The following is a 19329-nucleotide window of genomic DNA, read 5'->3' on the forward strand; positions in this document are numbered from 1 at the left end:
GCCTACGCCGTTGGTTCTGCGTTGGTGTGACGCGGAACCATAATTCAGCCTTTAGTGTGCGCTCTGTGCGCTGTTCTGAACACTTCTCTTCTTTCGGCCATATGATGGTCCCGTCTGTCACACATTTACTGTCATTGTTTGCTATATAATATATACCGTATTTTCGCGACCATAAGGCGCACATAATTTTTTTTTTTTTTTTTTAAATGTGCCGGGCGCCTTATGAAACGGTGCGCCGTGTCTATTACCTGAATTACGGTAATGTAAGGCCGGCCACCATGAGAACGGTAAAAAGAGAAGGGGGCGGGTGAAGCCCCCGTGAGTTGCGGTTTGAATGAGACCATCCACTGAGCTGTTTAATGCGGAAACAGATGATGAAAACTTTTAAGGATTTGCTTGATGTGTAAAGTGAAATAAAATACAATCAAACTAAGTTTTGCTCCCGCTATACTTTTAAATAAGCACACTTGTGTGAGTGTTCTGCAGCGCATGTGTGTTTTGCATGTCGGAACCGAGGAAGCACCTGCCGTGGGGTTTGCGGGGTCCGATCGCCGCATCCCCGCGGCAGATCCGGCTGAAATGCCGCTGCTCTTTCCCCGGGAGTCCCTGCTACCAGTCCATGTGGGTTCCTCCGGTCCCGGCCGGTCGGAACCGGTCACGTTCCCCGGTTAAAGGGGGCGGGGGCGGAGCGGGAGCCGGGACCGCCGCGGTCGGGATCCGCAGCACAACGGGGTATGAAAAGTTTATTTACTCTTGTGCTTGCCTGCCACACTGATGGACAGAAACTGCCGGCTATGGTGATTTTTAAAAGAAAAGCGTTGCCTAAACAGACTTTTCCAGCCAGAGTGAAATGAAAAGGGCTGGTGGCTGAGACAGGTTTATGTGCGGCGCCCCGGTGGTTTTTTTTATTCTTTAATGCGGAAACAGAAGATGAACCTTTGAAGGGTTTGATTGATGTGAAAAGTGAAATAAAATATCAAACTAAGTTTTGCTTCCGCTCTATTTTTAGCGCGTGTGTGTTTTGCAGCACGCGTGTGTGCAGCTCCGTCTCTGTAGACGGCGCCTTTGGGTCGGTGCGCCGTATGTGTGTTTTAAAACCAAAAATGACACAAAAAACTGAGGGTGCGCCTTTCCACACGGTGCGCCGAATGGTCGTGAAAATACGGTAATATTTGCAATATACTGTGGATATCTGAATAAAAACTTAACTCATAAATAGATGAATCAAAGCGCTCTCCAGCTCTGTGTCTGATTGTCTTTTTCTCCTCAGATCATACCGAGCACCGCAGGGTCACGCAAACCCCACCAATTCAATATTAAAATCAAATTGAGTCCTGTGGCCCGTTTTTCTATTTCATATTTTTGATCTGTGCCTAAAATTGAAATATGAAAAACCAGCCGTTTTTCCGTTTTTTGTGTTACCAACTGCATTTATTCTATCGCAGGTTTTCTCCGATATTGCGTTTCTTTTGGTAATGTTTAAATTTCTTTGCTGTAGTTCATGAATGTGTTTATTTGCCTCTTCCACTAATATCTCTAACTCCAACTCGTCAAATTTCATTTTACGCTTGTGACTTGTGACTGTGCATTCCATCCACTCTCCATGGCGCAGAGTTTGCGCTCGCAAACCTTAAGACACGCAACACCTCATTTAAATACTGCTGTTTGCACCTGTTATCAATTGCGCACGCAATCTTAGTTGATCACCCGCAAACCACACGCAAACAGCACGCGCAAACAGCACGCGCAAACTTTTTCAGTGCACACGCAATTTAGTACTCTTTATTTAGGATCTTAGTAAATCGGGCCCTAAGACAGTTATAATCTGCTACTGTGAATTTGCCCTGAATGTTATTGGCATGTTTCAAGCACTTCTGACAAAGCTGGCACAACGATACTATACAGCAAGAACCAAAAATTATTTTTAGGGATTTTTTAATTTCAGGAAGTTTTAAATAGACCATCAGACATACTCCGTTGCTGAGCTGAATCATTATGTGTGTAATGAGTTACCACAAATGGAAATGAAATGCCCTTCATCACCCAGGAAATAAACCAATACTTTAGATTATTGTACTGAAACGTGTTTTTGGGATGTTTTTTTTATTATTATCACTTTTATTAACTGTTGTGTTTTTGTCTGCTTCAGACAGAGGCGGTTCTGGCTAAATTTACTAGTTTGCTCCATCATGAAGTTGAATATTCGACATCATTAACTTTTTTATTCCCTTCCAACACCATCCATTCACCTGTCAATCAACCGGAATCACTTGAATCACGTATGACTGGTATGACTCCACAGATTTTTTTTTTCTTCATCTTTCACCTTACCCAATCACTTACATGGAGGTTTATGGGTCCATTTTAATGTTAAGGATGAAATACAATTTATTTGTAAGCAGTTTGTGTTGTGTGGCCTGGGATCAGTCTACCCCTGCAACCTCTGCAGTCACAGGTTGATCCCGCCCCCCTCCTCTCCTCGCGTCTTCTGACACACAACCTGTATGGCTCTCAACAGCAGGTTAATTGTCACCCTGTCACCGTGACAGTCGCCCACATTGCCCGTACCACAAACCGGCTCTGATCTGCTTTAATATAGAACGATTGATAAATGATCCTTGGGTAACATAACTTTTAAGGATGAAAGGGTGGGGCGCAGGATTTACGCAGGATTAGTCCTGCGTAAAGGTTCCAATCATCTCCTATGAACTATGATTAATGACCGGAAGAACAAGATCACAAATGACAAGAGTCTGAGTTTATTCCACGTAGGAGAGAGACTCAGACCAGAATCACTGCTCCTCTGCATCGAGAAGAGCCGGTTGAGGTGGATCAAGCATCTAGTTAGCACATCGACGAGTCCCTCCCTGGGAAAGTGTCATGTCCACCTGGGAGAAGGCTTTAAGGGACACTAACTGAAGATGTTTTATATTTCATGTGGCTCGGGGATGCCTTGGTATTCCCCCAGAAGACATGGAGAGGTGCTTCTGCTAAGTCTGGTGGCACCATGTCCTGAACACAGATAAATAGGAGTTGATGGATGGATGGAAAACTTTTTTTGTTTTAATTTGGTATTCATATTCCCACTGGACCGTAGCTTTTTTCCTGCTTTACCTTGTAGAGCGATTTTGAATGCACTGGTGTTCTTGCTGACGGCTGATTGTACAATCAACGTTTACACAGAAGACTTAAAATGCTTAATTGTTACTGTATAACCCTTGTAATCCAGGGTCAGACCTCATTGGTCTGCCATCGTTAGCCGCTGGCGGCATGATGACTAACTTCCATTGAATCTGTTGAATCGAACCCTTCAGGTGGAACTGGGGATGAGGCTTAGGAGGAGTTTTTAAGACTGGCAGAAGAGAGAGATCAGAAAGCACGTGAGAGACAAGTATTTCTTTCTCCTTAACTAGCCTTATAAACCAGATGGAGTAATTGGGATAAATCTTGTAGCGAGCACAAAAACATGCTTGAGATCGGCTCCCTGAAGCTCACAAACGGTCTCCTCATTATCAAAACTGTCCCCTGTTCCTTTGTTGTCTTCATTCCAGTTTTACTCCTCACTGCTGTTTCACACCGGGGTCCAGTTACAGTTTATTTTTAATGCTCCCAGGACACCAGGCATGGACATCCATAAATGATCAATCACTTGTAAGAAACACAAACACTGAGCAGGATGTCCCAGGAAAACAATAGACCACTTCCACCTGCTTTTGAGCATTTAGTGTTTTATTGAACACTTATATATACAAATGATTACAGAGTCATTGATTATTTGACAGAATCTGCTAAACACACAGCATTTCAAGGATAAACAAGGAGATAAAATATATGTACAACAATAACTTAATGATATAGTCAACAAGCGTGCACTTGTACGTTAACATAGTTTTCAGGTATTGTTCCTGATTAAGTAGTTCTGTCTGTTATTTATGTAAAACTTTAAGATTTTTAAACAATAAAATATGACATCATTTTAGTGTAGTGATGCAAATTTATAGGTGCAATCAGACTCATGACTGCATAACTTTACAACAAGTTCCTCCATCATGTCCAATCGGGAAAAACCTTAATCTTTTGATTTGTTCCCGCCGTTTGTTCCACTAGTATTGATTTTACTAAAATCATAACATTTTTTTCCTCTTACTTTTAACAGCAAATAAATAAGCACTTCATTAATTAATCATTACCACATCAAAGACAATAAAAAGTGATGGAATGACGGATACATGAAGATGTACCAGTACAAGGTCTGACCCCAACAGTTAAGATGTAATACCATCCTCGTCCAGCAGGATTTCTTTTTAAATGTTTTACTAGTTAAATCAAACAGTCCTTTGGTGGAAGATTCTGAGCAGAAAACACAGATGTTAAAGATTTTCTGCTGCTTGAAAACAATTATTCTTGTTTTCAAACAGATCCGGGCCCTGTTGTAACGCTGACGAGCTGAGGTTTCTGGAGGATGACCCCTTCATGCAACCAAGTTCTGGTTGAGGAACAAATACAAAAGAAGAATTCAGTAAGCGTGAATCTTCTCAGCAGCAGTATGACAATAAAACAATCAATGAAAAAGAAAGTTTTGCGCTCACAGCATTTGTAAAGCTTGTTGACACGGGCAATGTCATTGGGGCTCATGTCTCTGGCGTGTCCAAAGATGAGGTTGGGATTGGCCTTGGAGATGATGGTGGGCTGTCCATTTTTGGAGAATGCCGTGCTTTGGGAAGACAGACATGTCACTTGACAATACATAAACTGAGACGATTAAACTAATCAAGAATACTTGATTCAGCAAGAACTAGTTATCATGGCCAACCACACATGGAGAAACTCCCACTTAGAAACTCACTTGCTGTAATGCATGACAGAGTTGAAGTCGTACGGAGTCCCCAGGTTGTTGGTCTGCACCTTGTTGAAGTTGTGTTCTTTGCCTGCAAAGCAATTGAGTTCAGATAAAATCATTTAAATGTCTATTGTGAAAAACAATGCAGAAATGTGCTTCGTCATCAGCGGCTGTCAAGGCTGTCAAGAAAAAAAACAGAAGTTTTTGTGTGCAAGCTGACCTGGCTCAACGTTCTGGGTGAGGATCTGGATGTAGCTGTCTCTGTCAGAGCGGTTCTGCTCGTGGTGGTAGCCCAGAGCGTGGAGGACCTCGTGTTGGACCGTGCTCCGGTACAAACAGCCGTTCCTCATCAGGGAAACACTCTGCTTCCCGCCATTACGGCCCAAATACGACCAACATCTGACGCAAACAAACACACACAAAGACATCAGATACCGACAACGAGGCATTGTTCTGAGATTCACCGTCAAAAATTACATACTTAAACTAAAATTAGTATTTTTCAGCAACTACAAGATGCATTTGAATAATTCTGTTCCCAAAACTTGTGTGATTACAACATAAGTCTAAAATTAAACATTACATATTAACAGCCAGAGTAAAAGTTGATGGAAAAATAGAAAAAAAATAATCTGGTCAACTATGGGAGTGCTTATTTCTTGAGAAACAACTGGTGTATGTGTTTACCCATTTCCAGAGTAGAAGGAGAGATAATCACGATGCCACCAACTCTTCCAGACGAAGCGAATGCAGGTGGACCGGTGGAAGGTCAGCAGGCTGTAGACGATCATGTTATGCTCTGCGGCGGCTGCAAAGAAGATGAAGTTTGAAGATGATGAAGTTTTCCCGGGAAAATAAACCCATATACAAACGTGTGTGTATATATATATATATATATATATATATATATATATATATATATATATATATATATATACATACTAAAAGACAGCTCTAAATTGGATAATAGGGTAGAGATCAAGTGACTTTGCCATTGAAGAATAATCTTTTTTTCTTTAAATGAGTCTTGAGTGTGTGTCTCAGCATCTGCACTGTGAAGCACCGTACAGAGGGTAGATTCCTGCACAGCACAAGATTCATCTAGACAACTCCTACCAGCTGTTACATCACCAGTAAACACTAGTGAACCTGGTCCATCAGCAGCTATACGTGCCCACACCATAACACTGCCTCCACCATGTTTGAAGTATGATGTTGTCTGCTTTGAATCATGAGCTGTTTCTTTCCTTCTTCAAACTTTTCTTTTCCCAATAGTATTAATCCTTTTTTTTTTTATTTACCAAACTGTTAAATTTGGCACTCTTATGTGAGGCTTTGTCATAAATGTTTGCTGTTTTGTCAACCTAATGATGTCCTGAGATCTCGTTAGACTTAATTTTAATAGATCCAGCCACACAGCTGCCATGTGACAACTCAGGAGCAGAAATCAGCTTCCGACTCTTCAACTGCTTCATTTGTCCCAAAATAATTAATTAATGAACCACACATGGACTATTTCTCAGACATTATCCAAAAAGTCCTGGATTTAACTGCATTAGGACAGGTTTTCTGGATATTGAAGAAATATTTTGGTGAAATGAATGTCATCCTAAACTCTTGTAGTTTTCACATGAACCAAGCACATGTCGCTGCTGCTTTCTGGGGTCAAACACCATAGTTGCTTACAGTATGATGAGGAGATGTGGACGGGCACATAGACATAGCGACTGCTTTTAGGCCACAAGCATCTTCCGGACGTGCAGGGGGAAGCATTTCTGCGTCTGCTTGGCATAATGTCATCGTACTGCAAAAGTGATTCTGCAGAACAACAAAAACACACAAATGAAAATTTGAATGAAAACTTCCCATTTCTGATGGTCATTACAGTTTCTAGTTTAAAAACCCATGATTAAATCTAACATGTTAAATTTATCCATTTAAGTATTGTCCCTTTTTTTCCCCGTAATTTTATTAGCAATCAGAAATATGAGCAACAGACATTATAATCTTAGACAATAATATGACCGGTTCCTCAGATTTTACAAGATAAAAGTACGTATGTGAAACTCATGTCCTACTTGTGTTGGCATTGGCTTTCCTGAGGACATCTGACACGTCCGGAGACTCATCTGAGAGAAAGAGATGATACAATTAGGTTAGTTTTAGAATAGATGTCACACCGAAAAGATGATATATTTCACATTTTATTATTCAACTCACCAATTTGGTTCTTAGCATCGATCGCTGCACTCTGCAACACAATCACATTCATTTTTAATACACGGCTTTCTGTTGAACCTGACTTTTCCCTGTCTTCTTAACTCTTTCATCCAAACTTCACAGAGTCAGACTTACCAGACATACAGCTGCCATTGAGAGGATGAGGAGGAGGAGGAAAGCTGGAGTCATGGTTGCGTTCCTCTGCGGTTAAACTTCAGACCTAAATAAGTCAAAATCTGAACAGAGTTTATTCGTTAAGATTCTGTGCCAGGATTCGGCTGCTGGATGCAACAGGTGCTCACCTCCTCTCTGTATATACTGTAAGCACCTCAAACAGGGAGTGGCTTGGCATGTCTGGAGGCTAGTTTCTTTACATAACTTGACTTAACTTTAAATAACTTCGTTTCTTTTACATAACTGAAAAATCCTAACCCAACATGAATTTTCCAGGAAGTCACTATACCAAAAAAGACAAACAAATGCAGGACGTTTTATCATATTACTGCCCCTATAAATTCACATCAGTACATTATTTTTTTTTATTAAAAAATCTCAAACAAAGTTTCAAATAAATAACAGACAGAACTACTTAATAACTTTAATTAATACCGCGGAAAAGTTTATAAACATATAGACAGTAAAACACAGTTGTCATGAAAAGGTAAAGAATTTATGGTTGATGCATTTAGTTTAAACACTTTTAACTCTTTAATTCCCTGTCCTGTTTGAAGGAGGATCTGCTGAAAATATAATACGTGTTACCATTTGTGGATTTTGTGTCTATATGTGTTCCTGTGAGAGACTGGATACCCATACAGGATGCAGAGAGCTGGAAAAGAGTCCAGCAGATCCCTGTCACCCTTAACTAGAAGAAGTGGATAAAGATAATGGAGGATAGGAAAAATAAAATAATGTGAAGATGATTTTTCTGCACTGACAGAATGGGGACCATTATTACCAAAGTACAGAGTGTCTTGTGTCTTTTCATTTTTTTTTTAAGGCTCATAAAAAAAGCCTTTTCCTGTCAGCATTTACCCGTCGGCATTTACCTGTCTGCATTTAACTGTCAACAGTCAAGACATACTTGAACAGTTCACAAGTATTCAAGTGTCATCAAGTCAATCATCTGGTGGAAAAGGTGACATCATCATCACAATAGAAGTGCATGGACAAGTTAAAGTTTTTTTTTTCTTTTTTTCCTAGTTTTTTGTTCCCCTACATGGTAAAACCCCTATCTAGGGGCTTTCCTTTATAGAGTTTGTAGTTTCCATGCTTATTTACGTTTTGGTACTCTGGTTTCCTACCCGATCCAACAATACGACTGCTGGACAAATAATGATTTTGGATTCTTAACTTAGACATACAGTAGAAGTGAATATGTGTGGTACATACCGTACAAACAGCATAATGATTGTATTACATGGCAGTATAATTAAGTGTATATTTCCAGTCTGATGACAACACTCTGTCGCTGCTGTAAATCCTTGTGAAGTGGATCATATGTTGATGTCTCATTATTTTGATGCAGCTTGATGTAATCCATGTAGAGGAAGTGACTGATGATTGCTCCACTTTGCATTGATCTGGCTGTGAGAGGGTTTAGACTTCCTCTTTGGTAAGTACAATGCTTCATGAGCATTTGGCTTTGAATTGGCCTCTAGATTTGTCTTCACAGTCCCACTGAGTTCTTTATGGAGGTTCTTCATGCCCCTTTGAGCGCAGTTCCTTTATTTCTGCCCTTCATCCATGAAGGAACTGTCATTCAGCAAAGAAAGGGCATTTCACTCTTATCAATTTCATTTTCTGTATTTCTTTATCAACAGAAAAAAAGGGATTTTGCTAAGAATTGACATTTTTTATTGAAATTCATGATATTTGTATTTGCACTATTTATCAAGCTTCTATTTGCTCGTTTCATCATGCAGAGCGAGTGGGGCGGTTCTGAATCAATTAAATATCAGCAAATTCAAAATAAGCAGCACTTCGCAACAACAACAAGACTAAATCTATAACTCAGGAACTGCATCATAATATATCTATCCTGAACCTTTAATACAACAAAGCATATTCAAATTAAACTGTCTCAGAAAATTATGCAATTGTGGTAAATCCCCTTCCATCAGCCCATGTCACTATAAAATAGTCAATGTTCTCGTGACATCTAGTAGGAACAAAAAGTCTTTGTCAACATTAGTTTGAATCAGGTGTACTTGTATGTAATCTTACATAACTAGTAGGGTGTGAGCTATTATGTTATGAGCAAAACCTTTAATATAATGTGTGATGTTTCTTTGAGAACGAAAGCCTCTATCAGTGTTTCAAGAATGTCGAACAGCTACTTGTGTTTAATAGCATGTGTGACATAATGCTGCTCATTGCAGCAGACCTTAACATACAAAGTATGGGTGTAGAAAAGGACCAAGGACCAGCTTGTACACTTACAGATAAAGAAGAGAACACTCGTTAGTTGCTGCAGGGCAATGTGAGAGTCCTGCCTAAGGGCACTTCAGCACATTATGCAACCTTCTGATTGGATCGCAGTGACTCTGGAAAAGCTGCAACCAAAATCAAAAAATTGTGTTTAGATGAAAGAACGTTGAAGAACGTTTCTCTGCCAGTGACACATCTGCACTGCAGAAGTTTTGAGTGTGCAGTATTATTAGTATTATTATTATTATTATTATTATTATATTTGTGTGTCAGTGCGTATGTGTGTGTCGCGATGGTAGTTCATACATGTGGTGAAGCAAAAGAAAAGATGGCTGACAAGGACACATTGTGACTGGCGGTGGGTTGCCTCCCGCCTTCTTCTCCCCTCTGTGGGGTTGCCGGTGGCCTGGGTTCCGGGTTCTTCCTCGTCGGCCCCTGGTCTCGCGGGTGGCGGGGTTGCCCTCCCCCTCCCCCACTATAGATACACTTCAGGTGGAGCTTTGATAGAATTTTTACGCACAAACACATACACGCACACACACACACACACACACACACACGCACACACACACACACACACACACACACACACACACACACACGCACACGCACACACACACACACACACACACACACATACACATACACACACACACACACACACACACACACACACACACACACACACACACACACACACACACACACACACACACTCCCACTCCCATACCCACACACATACATACACATAGACATATACGAACACACTCTCTCAAGCACACATACACATATATATGTATGTATTCATACATGTACACATACGCACAAATAGCTAGACATACACACACACACACACCCAGCCACACATACATATACACGTGTACACGCACACATACAGCCACTTAAGACACATAGCCACACACACACATACACAGCCACACAAACATATACGTACACACACACAAATACATACACACATACACACACAAATAGCCACACAGACATGTACATACACACGCACGTATACATATACATACATACACACACACACACACACACACACACACACACACACACACACACACACACACACACAGACACATATAGTCATATACATACAAGCATACACACACATAGATATATACACTGGGTTGTTCACCTGCACGCTTGCTCTGTAGTTTTTGGGGTTAGTTAGCGGTAGCTTAGCTCAGACCGTATTCGGATCTCGAGATTTGGGTCGATTGCTACTCGTGTTTTGGTCGGCTCCGTGTCGGTTTTGTGTTTCGTTCGTGGTTTTTGTTGCAGATTTCCAGTGCTTGACGTGTGCCTCCGTGTGTTCCTGCTTCCTGGATTGGCAGTGGTGGAACAGCTGGATGGTTACGCTCCGCAGGTGATCCTGATAAAGAGCAGCTTTCTCTCTCTCCTTCACTCCTCATCTCAGTGTGGATGAGGATGCAGCATGGGCACTGCAGCTGGGCCTCCTTTAGCTCCAGGTCGGTCCAAAGGCGTTCACGTTGAGGCATGCAAGGGTCCCTCGTTCGGCTCATCTGGGGCTCAGAACGTTTGCGGGTCACTCGTTGCAGTGCTGCAGAATGTGGTTGCCATTTTCTTCAGGCACGGTAATGGAGAAGGCCGGCCCATAGCCAGTGTTGGGCAAGTTACATCCAAAATATAATACATTATATATTACTAGTTACTGTCATTTGAAAGTAATTAGTTACATTACAATATTACTATATCTGAATTGTAATGCGTTACACTACTTGTGTATTACTTTTGAGTTACTTTCAACAAAATAGCAAAAAAAGATAAATCTTGTCCCACTGGCAGATTTTTCTACTTATTTCAAGTGAAAATTTACTTGAAACAGGTGAAAATTGTCAAATAAGTTATTTTTCTGGTGTTATTTTTCTGGTGATGACTCTAAATGTTGAAATAGCAGTAAAACCACATTCATTGATGAAATGACATAAGGGATGGAAAGGGGGGATGGCAGTTTTACAGGGGGGATGATTTGGACCGTTTTTATTTCAGGGGGGATGATTTGGACCGTTTTTATTTCAGGGGGGATGATTTGGACCGTTTTTATTTCAGGGGGGGATGATTTGGACTGTTTTTATTTCAGGGGGGATGATTTGGACCGTTTTTATTTCAGGGGGGATGATTTGGACTGTTTTTATTTCAGGGGGGATGATTTGGACCGTTTTTATTTCAGGGGGGGGGGGTGATTTGGACCGTTTTAATTTCAGGGGGGGTGCCATCACATCACCCCTCATCCCCCCTCAACTCGAATACTGCTCACACGGAACTCAGAACTTCTTCATAAATAACTCCCAGAGAGAAAAAAAACACCAGCAAGCTAACAAACAAACCAATAAAGCTCTCAGAGTTAACAAAACGAACCAGCAATCAACAACTTGCAGCTGTTTTAACCTCTCCTCCTGATGGGCTGCAGGTGTGGTTTAAGGCTGATTTATGGTTCCGCGTTACACCAACGCAGGCCATACGCCGTGGGTTACGCGAACTACTGCGTACCCTACGGCGAAAGCTCTGCGTCGATTTAACGCGGAACCATAAATCCGCTCTCACAGCGCGACTGACTGTGAGCCCGGCTCCTGCTCCTCGCCGCGCGCAGCTCCTCGCCGACTCCGCGCTCATATATATTTAATAAATGTATAAAGCCCATATATTAATAAAGCCTCACTTGGCCGAGCCCTAACGCTGAGACCATGGTAGATTTAAGTTACACGCGGACACGCCGCACTGTTGACTTTTCCCTGCCGGCTCTGCTCACTGAACAGTCCCCACACAAACAGTGTCCAGCGGCGCTACGTTCCGCCGCACCGCGTTCCCAACGCTTTTTTCTGTTGTCGGGATGTGTCGCGGACGCGGTGTTGGTGAATTCTTTAAAAAACAACAGCTTAACGGGTTAAAATGCGTTGTAACGCGCGTTACTTAGATTGTAACGAGTAAAATATTACCGAAAATGTATTAGTAATGCGTTATATTACTGCGTTACAGCAAATAGTAATACATTACTGTAATTGCGTTACTTTTGTAACGCGTTACCCCCAACACTGCCCATAGCTAGTAGCTCTTCATGCTAAGATAGAAGCTGTGGCCTTTTTCATAGCTCACAGAGAACTCCATGGGACAGTGGACAGGGCTGAGGGACAAGAGATCTTGGTAGAAAGAAAGCGAGAAAGGGGGGAGGTTGCTCTTTTATAGCTGAGTCCAGGCTGCCATAAATCGGTAAGCTGCTCCTCCTGCGTTTTGGGGTCTATGTCCAGTGAGGGTGCAAAGCCTGCTGGGACTTTGAGTCATTATGGAGGTTCCTTTGTTTCGAACCATGTGGTCGGCTGTAAGAAATCAAGGCTGACCTCAGAGTTAGGCCCTAGAACTAGGCCTCAGAATTGAAATCAAGGGTTTCCATGTTCAACACAGGACTGTGGCCCAATATACATGTATATATTTTTATGTTCATCTTTACATGTTAGTGAAGTTAAAACTTCTGTCTTTGTTCTGACCTGACTCAATGTTCCATCAGATTTCCATCAGAACTGCTTACTGAATGTGTTGTCGATGTAGTAAGGCACGTAGACGTAGCCTCCAGATTTAGGCCATTTGCAGCCTTTGTCAGTGCATGGATCTGCGTTCCTGAGTACAGGATCCACAACGCCGATGTCACCGAGCACCAGAGGCGTTTCTGTAAAACAACAAAAACATCTTCTTATACATATCAGATTTTCACTTGACCAGCCAATCACTAATCAAAAGTTTATATACTATATTCTTGAACAGTAAGTACAACACAAAGGGCTTTCCCCGGTAACAACATATCCCAAACCCACCACTCATCTCTGTCCTAAATGAGCTCTGTACTGAGAAAAAGGCAAAACTGCATTTCAATTGTTTTTGTTTTTTTTTCTACTTTTTTTCTACTTTCTACTATATTTTTATGTTTATCTTTACATGTTAGTGACGTTAAAACTTCTGTCTTTGTTCTGACTTGACTCAATGTTCCATCAGATTTCCATCAGAACTGCTTACTTATTTTTTGTTTTTTTTCTACTCTTTTTTTTATTTGCTGTTCAAGAAAAATGAACTCTTGAAGAGTCTGGGACTTAAGGGGGCCTCTTTCTTCATAATGATTGATCCCAGTAGTTTTTACTGGTAGTGGGTAAACAAAGAAGCTACATTTAAGACTGATGTTCAACAGAAACCTGGGGTGTTCTCTTTTTCTTCATCACAGAAAAAAATGCTTCTGGAAACCAAAATATTGCAGGATACCAGGAAAAGGGGGAATGGTTTCAGCTCTGACGCTGCTACTGTGTGGTATTTATATTTAAAACTTTTCTTACTTGTGGCTACTTTGGGTATCGAGATGACTTCAGAGACATTCATGAACATCTCTGGGAGAAACGGGATAAAAACACATTAGTTTTACATAAAAGTCAGTGACACTTGTAGGATGTGTGAATATCTTTTCATTATTCAACTCACCGATTCTCTCTTCAGTGATTGTTGGTGCACTCTGCAGCACAAACACACAAAGATGAAAAACTAATCAATTCGTCAATATTGTTTTTATAACCAAGCTTCAAAGAGTTAAACTCAACAGAGACAGATCGCTGACTGAGAGGAAGAGGAGGAGGAGGAAAACCGGTCATGATGATGGTCCTCGTCAGTAAAAACTTCTGAAGTGAAACAGCCAAGAATATAAAGTTTCTGTTATTACAGTTTTTCACAATTGTTTAAACACATTTCCTGATATACTACCTCACTTTCTCAAAACTCTAAACAAAAATTAAAAAACTCACACACAAAATGCTAAATCCTACACTTCTCTTGCAAAAGCACACTCTACCTTCAAAACAGTGTTAACTCTTCACTAAATGGTATTTCCTTCTCAAATGTCAAACACATACATCATTTGAGTAGACGTTTCTAAGCACCCACTGAACACTGATGTGCAGAATGGAAGACACTATAGTATGAATGGAAAACACTATATGAATGAATGAATGAATGCCTCAGTAGAATCATGCATTTTTATGTTCAGTGTTTCACCTTCAGCTGTTGGATGTAATTTATCACCATATAGTATTCTTATGTATAGGCTACTCAAATAGAAAACACACAATTCTTTACTGTAACAACAAATAATATTTTTACAGTACAGTATTTGGACTCAAAATGTGCAGTCCACTGGACATCACAGCAAGCTGTGGATAAAAACTTGACAGAAAATAGAAACAGAACAAAAGTATTAGGCGGCATCCTGCCTTTCATCCCTGGCTGGCCACAGGACCTCGTCCACGTCGATGTTCTCCCTGGCCAAGCAGCGGGGGAACAATCTCCTACAACGCCGCATGAAGCCTTGACAGGCCTCAGCTGTGACATCGCCACATGTGTCCTCCGTGGCCTGCAGCAGTGGGATCCGTGTCTGAGGATTTCTCTCATATACCTTCCATCTCCAGGCAGAGAAAAACTCCTCAATTGGGTTGAGGAAGGGAGAGTATGGAGGGAGATATAGGACATCAACTTCTGGATGGACCGTGAACCAGTCACGGACCAGAGCAGCCCGGTGGAAACTGACATTGTCCCAGATAACAAGCAACCTGACCACTTCTGAGTCCTCCATCTGGTCTGGCTGGACAATGATATTGTAGAGCTGGTCCAGGAATGCTAGAAGAAGTGCAGGGTTGTAGGGGCCAAGGGTGGCATGGTGATGGAGGACGCTGTGGTGATTGATGGAAGCACACATTGTTATGTTCCCTCCACGCTGGCCAGGGACCTCTGTGATGGCACGCTGGCCGATGATATTCCTCCCTCTGCGCCTTCTTTTTACAAGGTTGAACCCCGCTTCATCAATGAATATGAATTCAATGGCAAATTGCTGATTGCATATTGCACAACAGCCTTTGGAGTTTGAAATGTGACTGACTGTGTGTTCTGTGTGATCAGCAAGAGAGGGAATTCAGGAAGAGTGTGCAGGGTATTGGGAATTGTGTGTAGTGTTGTGAGAAATGTGTGGTATGGAATGGGAATTTGAGTTTAGAGCAGTAAATGTGCTTGGAGTTCAGCAGGATTGGTTCAGCCACCTGAAACATGAGTTTCAGGTTGTGCACATTGTGTCTGATGTTCCAATAAATGTGTTTAAACAATTGTGAAAAACTGTAACATACGTCTAGTTTCCTAAAGCTTTAAAGGGAAGTGTGAGAAAGTGAGATGAGATGACTAACATAGTTTACTTGATTCTGGTTGCAGCAAATGCTCGGCTGCGTTCTTTTATCACCTGCTCAGACCAGGAGGTGCTGAGGTTGTCTGATTAACCCCGATCTTTGCTTCTGATAGGCTGAAACAGCCGTAAGTCCTGAGGAAGTGATTCCTGTGAAGCAATACAATGTCACAGCTACAAGTAACATGTTACCGGGTTAAATAACCAGAAATATAACATTTACTGGATCACAGTTTGGTAACATAATCAATGCATCATATTTTATAACCTTGTGTTTATCAGTATCTGTGAACAATCATGAATTGCAAAGTAACTAGTACTTACAACTGGCCTTGATTTGACTGGATAAATGTTTTAATTCAAATTCCTTCTTAATACATGTAACATAAAACATAAGATAATATAGATTAATGGACTGTTTCAGGATTAACTGTACAATACAATTCAATTCAATTCAATATACTTTATTGTCCCACTTAGGGAAATTTGTTTTGGACTCGACAGCTGAGCCACAAATGCCTTGACAGCTACACTGACAAAAGGATACATCACCCGGCACACCATTTCAGCAGAACAATGAAACACATACATACACTAATTGAAACATGCTAAAAATCCCCATAATAAAACACAATATAAAAAATAAGCAAATGAATAAAATTACTGCACATCCTTCGGCCTCATGGAGCATTGTTCAGGAGTTTGATGGAAGTTGGCACCAATTAGTTCTTAAAGTGATTCAATTTGCACTTGGGAACCCTGTATCATCTCCCAGAGGGTTAGGAGTTCATACAGGTAAAAACATGTGTCATGAGGAGTGATGTGCTACAGACGCAACCCCTAAAATTACATCGTATTGTCCATATAAAATTAATTAGAGTGCTATGTGTTGAAAATGATGGAGAAACTTAAAACCCCATCTCCCTTCAAATGTTGATGAATTTGAAAGTACTATATTTTAGATATTGTTCTTGATGTAATTATCATTTAGTTTTTGCTTTTGTAGGGTGGCTGAAAAATGAATATTTTGGCAGGAACCTTTGAGAACATTTAGCACTATATGTATTTTCCTTTTGGGGGTTGGCTGAGTAGGTAGAAAGTTTTCAAAAATGTTTTCAGGAAAGACAATTTAAATGTAGAATGTTTACTTCTCCATCCATCCATTTTCTATTACCCCCGCCTTATGCTATATATTTAATTAGGGCCCGAGCACTTGCAGTGCGAAGGCCCTATTGTATTTGCAGGAATTTTTATTATTATTAGGGCCCGAGCACCTTCAGAGCGAAGGCCCTATTGTATTTGCAGGAATTTTTATTATTAGGGCCCGAGCACCTTCAGTGCGAAGGCCCTATTGTATTTGCAGGAATTTTTATTATTATTATTAGGGCCCGAGCACTTGCAGTGCGAAGGCCCTATTGTATTTGCAGGAATTTTTATTATTATTATTATTATTATTATTATTTTCCTGACAAAGTGAAGGCCTTTTTGCCCCCCTTAACATGCCCAAAAAGTCACCAAATTTTGCACCCTAGTCAGGCCTGGCGAAAAATTTGATATTTAATGGTTTGCATTAATGGGCGTGGCAAAATGGCTCAACAGCGCCCCCTTGAAAACTTTGTGCCTCAAGCCCCACGATACGGTTTGACGTACATGACCGAAAATCGGTACACACCTGTATCATGGCGCAACTGAAAGAAAAGTCTCTTGGCGTCATGCCCGAAACCGAACAGGAAGTCGGCCATTTTGAATTAGTCGTGTCATTTTGGCTAAATTTATGCCATTCCTTCGAAAGTTAATTCAGCCCGAACCGTAACGTGCCCCCAAGTGTGTTATACATCAAAATGTGCGTCTCCATCCTGCGACAACACGCATTACTTTTCTCTTTCAAAAGCGTTACCGTGGCGGCGCTAGACGCGAAAAAGCGCGCCCACCCTTCATCTGATTGGTTCAGACAGAAAAAACTTTGTGCCTCAAGCCCCATAATACGGTTTGACGTACATGAACGAAAATCAGTACACTCCTGTATCATGTCGCAACTAAAAGAAAAGTCTCTTGGCGCCATGGCCGAAACCGACCAGGAAGTCGGCCATTTTGAACATTCTGAATTAATTGCGTAATTTTGGAGCAATATATGCCATTCCTTCGAGAGTTAATTCAGCCCGAACGGTATCGTGAACCCAGATGTGTTATACATCAAAATGTGCGTCTCCATCCTGCGACTACACGCATTACTTTTCTCTTTCGAAAGTGTTACCGTGGCGACGCTAGACGCCAACAAGCGCACCCCCCCTTCATCTGATTGGTCCATATTTGATAGTTCCCCAAAAGGCACCAAATTTGGCATGCAAGCCAGGCCTGGCGATAAATTTGATATTTCATGGTTTGCATTAATGGGCGTGGCAAAATGGCTCAACAGCGCCCCCCGGAAAACTTTGTGCCTCAAGCCCCACAATACGGTTTGACGTACATGCACGAAAATCGATACACACCTGTATCATGTCGCAACTTAAAGAAAAGTCTCTTGGAGCCATGGCCGAAACCGAACAGGAAGTCAGCCATTTTGAATTAATTGTGTAATTTTGGCGCAATTTATGCCATTCCTTCGGCAGTTAATTCAGCCCGAACCGTAACGTGCACCCAGGTGTGTTATACACCAAAATGTGCGTCTCCATCGTGCGACACCACGCATTACTTTTCTCTTTCAAAAGTGTTACCGTGGCGACGCTAGACGCGAAAAAGCGCACCCACCCTTCATCTGATTGGTCCATATTTGATAGTTCTCCAAAAGTCACCAAAATTTGCATGCAAGCCAGGCCTGGCGATAAATGTGATATTTCATGGTTTGCATTAATGGGCGTGGCCTAACGGCTCAACAGCGCCCCCTAGAATACTTTTCTCTGCCATAACTTTTGAATGGTTTCACATAGAGAGTCGTGGGTGGTGTCATGGGACTCTTTAATGAGTCCTTAAGCTTCGTTGGCCTTAATTAGCCCCGCCCCTTCTTCTGATTGGTTGTCCCGATTTTCTGCTATAACTTTTGAATGGTTTGACATAGAGAGTCGTGGGTGGTGTCATCAGATTCTTTATGGAGTCCTTGACCTTCATTGGCCTGAATTAGCCCCGCCCCTTCTTCTGATTGGTTGTCCTTTTTTTATAATAAAATTGCCGCGAGCCGCCAGTCGCTCTCGCGCTGACTCCCGCTTCCTGATTCAAACGTCTGCCGGCCCCGCCCCCTGACCAATCAGTGGCGAGTAGGGTGATGGCGGCCCCGCCCCCCGACCAATCAGTGGCGAGTAGGGTGATGACGGCCCCGCCCCCCGACCAATCAGTGGCGAGTAGGGTGATGACGGCCCCGCCCCCCGACCAATCAGCTCCCTGTAATGTGGTGACTTCAGAAATATCCCCGGCTCAGCCCGGTTACAACCTTGGCAGAATGGTTACAGAAAAAGTAATAATTTAAATAGTAGGGTTTTACTAATATTTATAACTTACAAATATTTAAAAAATTAGGAAAAAAAAGTTCCAGAATTTTATCGCTATGTTGGTCTGTCCTAAGCCAGTAGGTCAAATAAAAGGAATAGCTGAGACTTAGCTCAGC

General features: G+C 41.6%; 1 protein-coding gene across 1 annotated transcript; it reads right to left on the reverse strand.

The window, feature by feature from the left end:
- Window positions 1-3771: 3771 nt before the first annotated feature.
- LOC133419629 (high choriolytic enzyme 1-like) lies at window positions 3772-7334 on the reverse strand. Its single transcript, XM_061708940.1, has 9 exons — window positions 7196-7334; window positions 7061-7091; window positions 6919-6969; window positions 6527-6658; window positions 5528-5648; window positions 5061-5239; window positions 4847-4928; window positions 4590-4714; window positions 3772-4486 (listed from the first exon to the last, which is right to left on the reverse strand). Coding segments are annotated over exons 1-9 (777 nt in total). The 5' UTR covers window positions 7250-7334; the 3' UTR covers window positions 3772-4484.
- Window positions 7335-19329: the final 11995 nt, after the last annotated feature.

The sequence above is a fragment of the Cololabis saira genome, chromosome 2 (assembly GCF_033807715.1).
Source record: "Cololabis saira isolate AMF1-May2022 chromosome 2, fColSai1.1, whole genome shotgun sequence".
In the NCBI taxonomy this organism is placed as follows: Eukaryota; Metazoa; Chordata; class Actinopteri; order Beloniformes; family Belonidae; genus Cololabis; species Cololabis saira.

Coding starts and splice junctions, on each gene's coding strand:
- LOC133419629 (XM_061708940.1), bottom strand. CDS start 7,249: ATGACTCCAGCTTTCCTCCTCCTCCTCATCCTCTCAATGGCAGCTGTA. Junction 5,649..6,526: donor CCACATCTCCTCATCATACT/GTAAGCAACTAT, acceptor TCTTCTTTGCAG/CCGCCGCAGAGCATAACATG. Junction 5,240..5,527: donor TCCTTCTACTCTGGAAATGG/GTAAACACATAC, acceptor TGTTTGCGTCAG/ATGTTGGTCGTATTTGGGCC.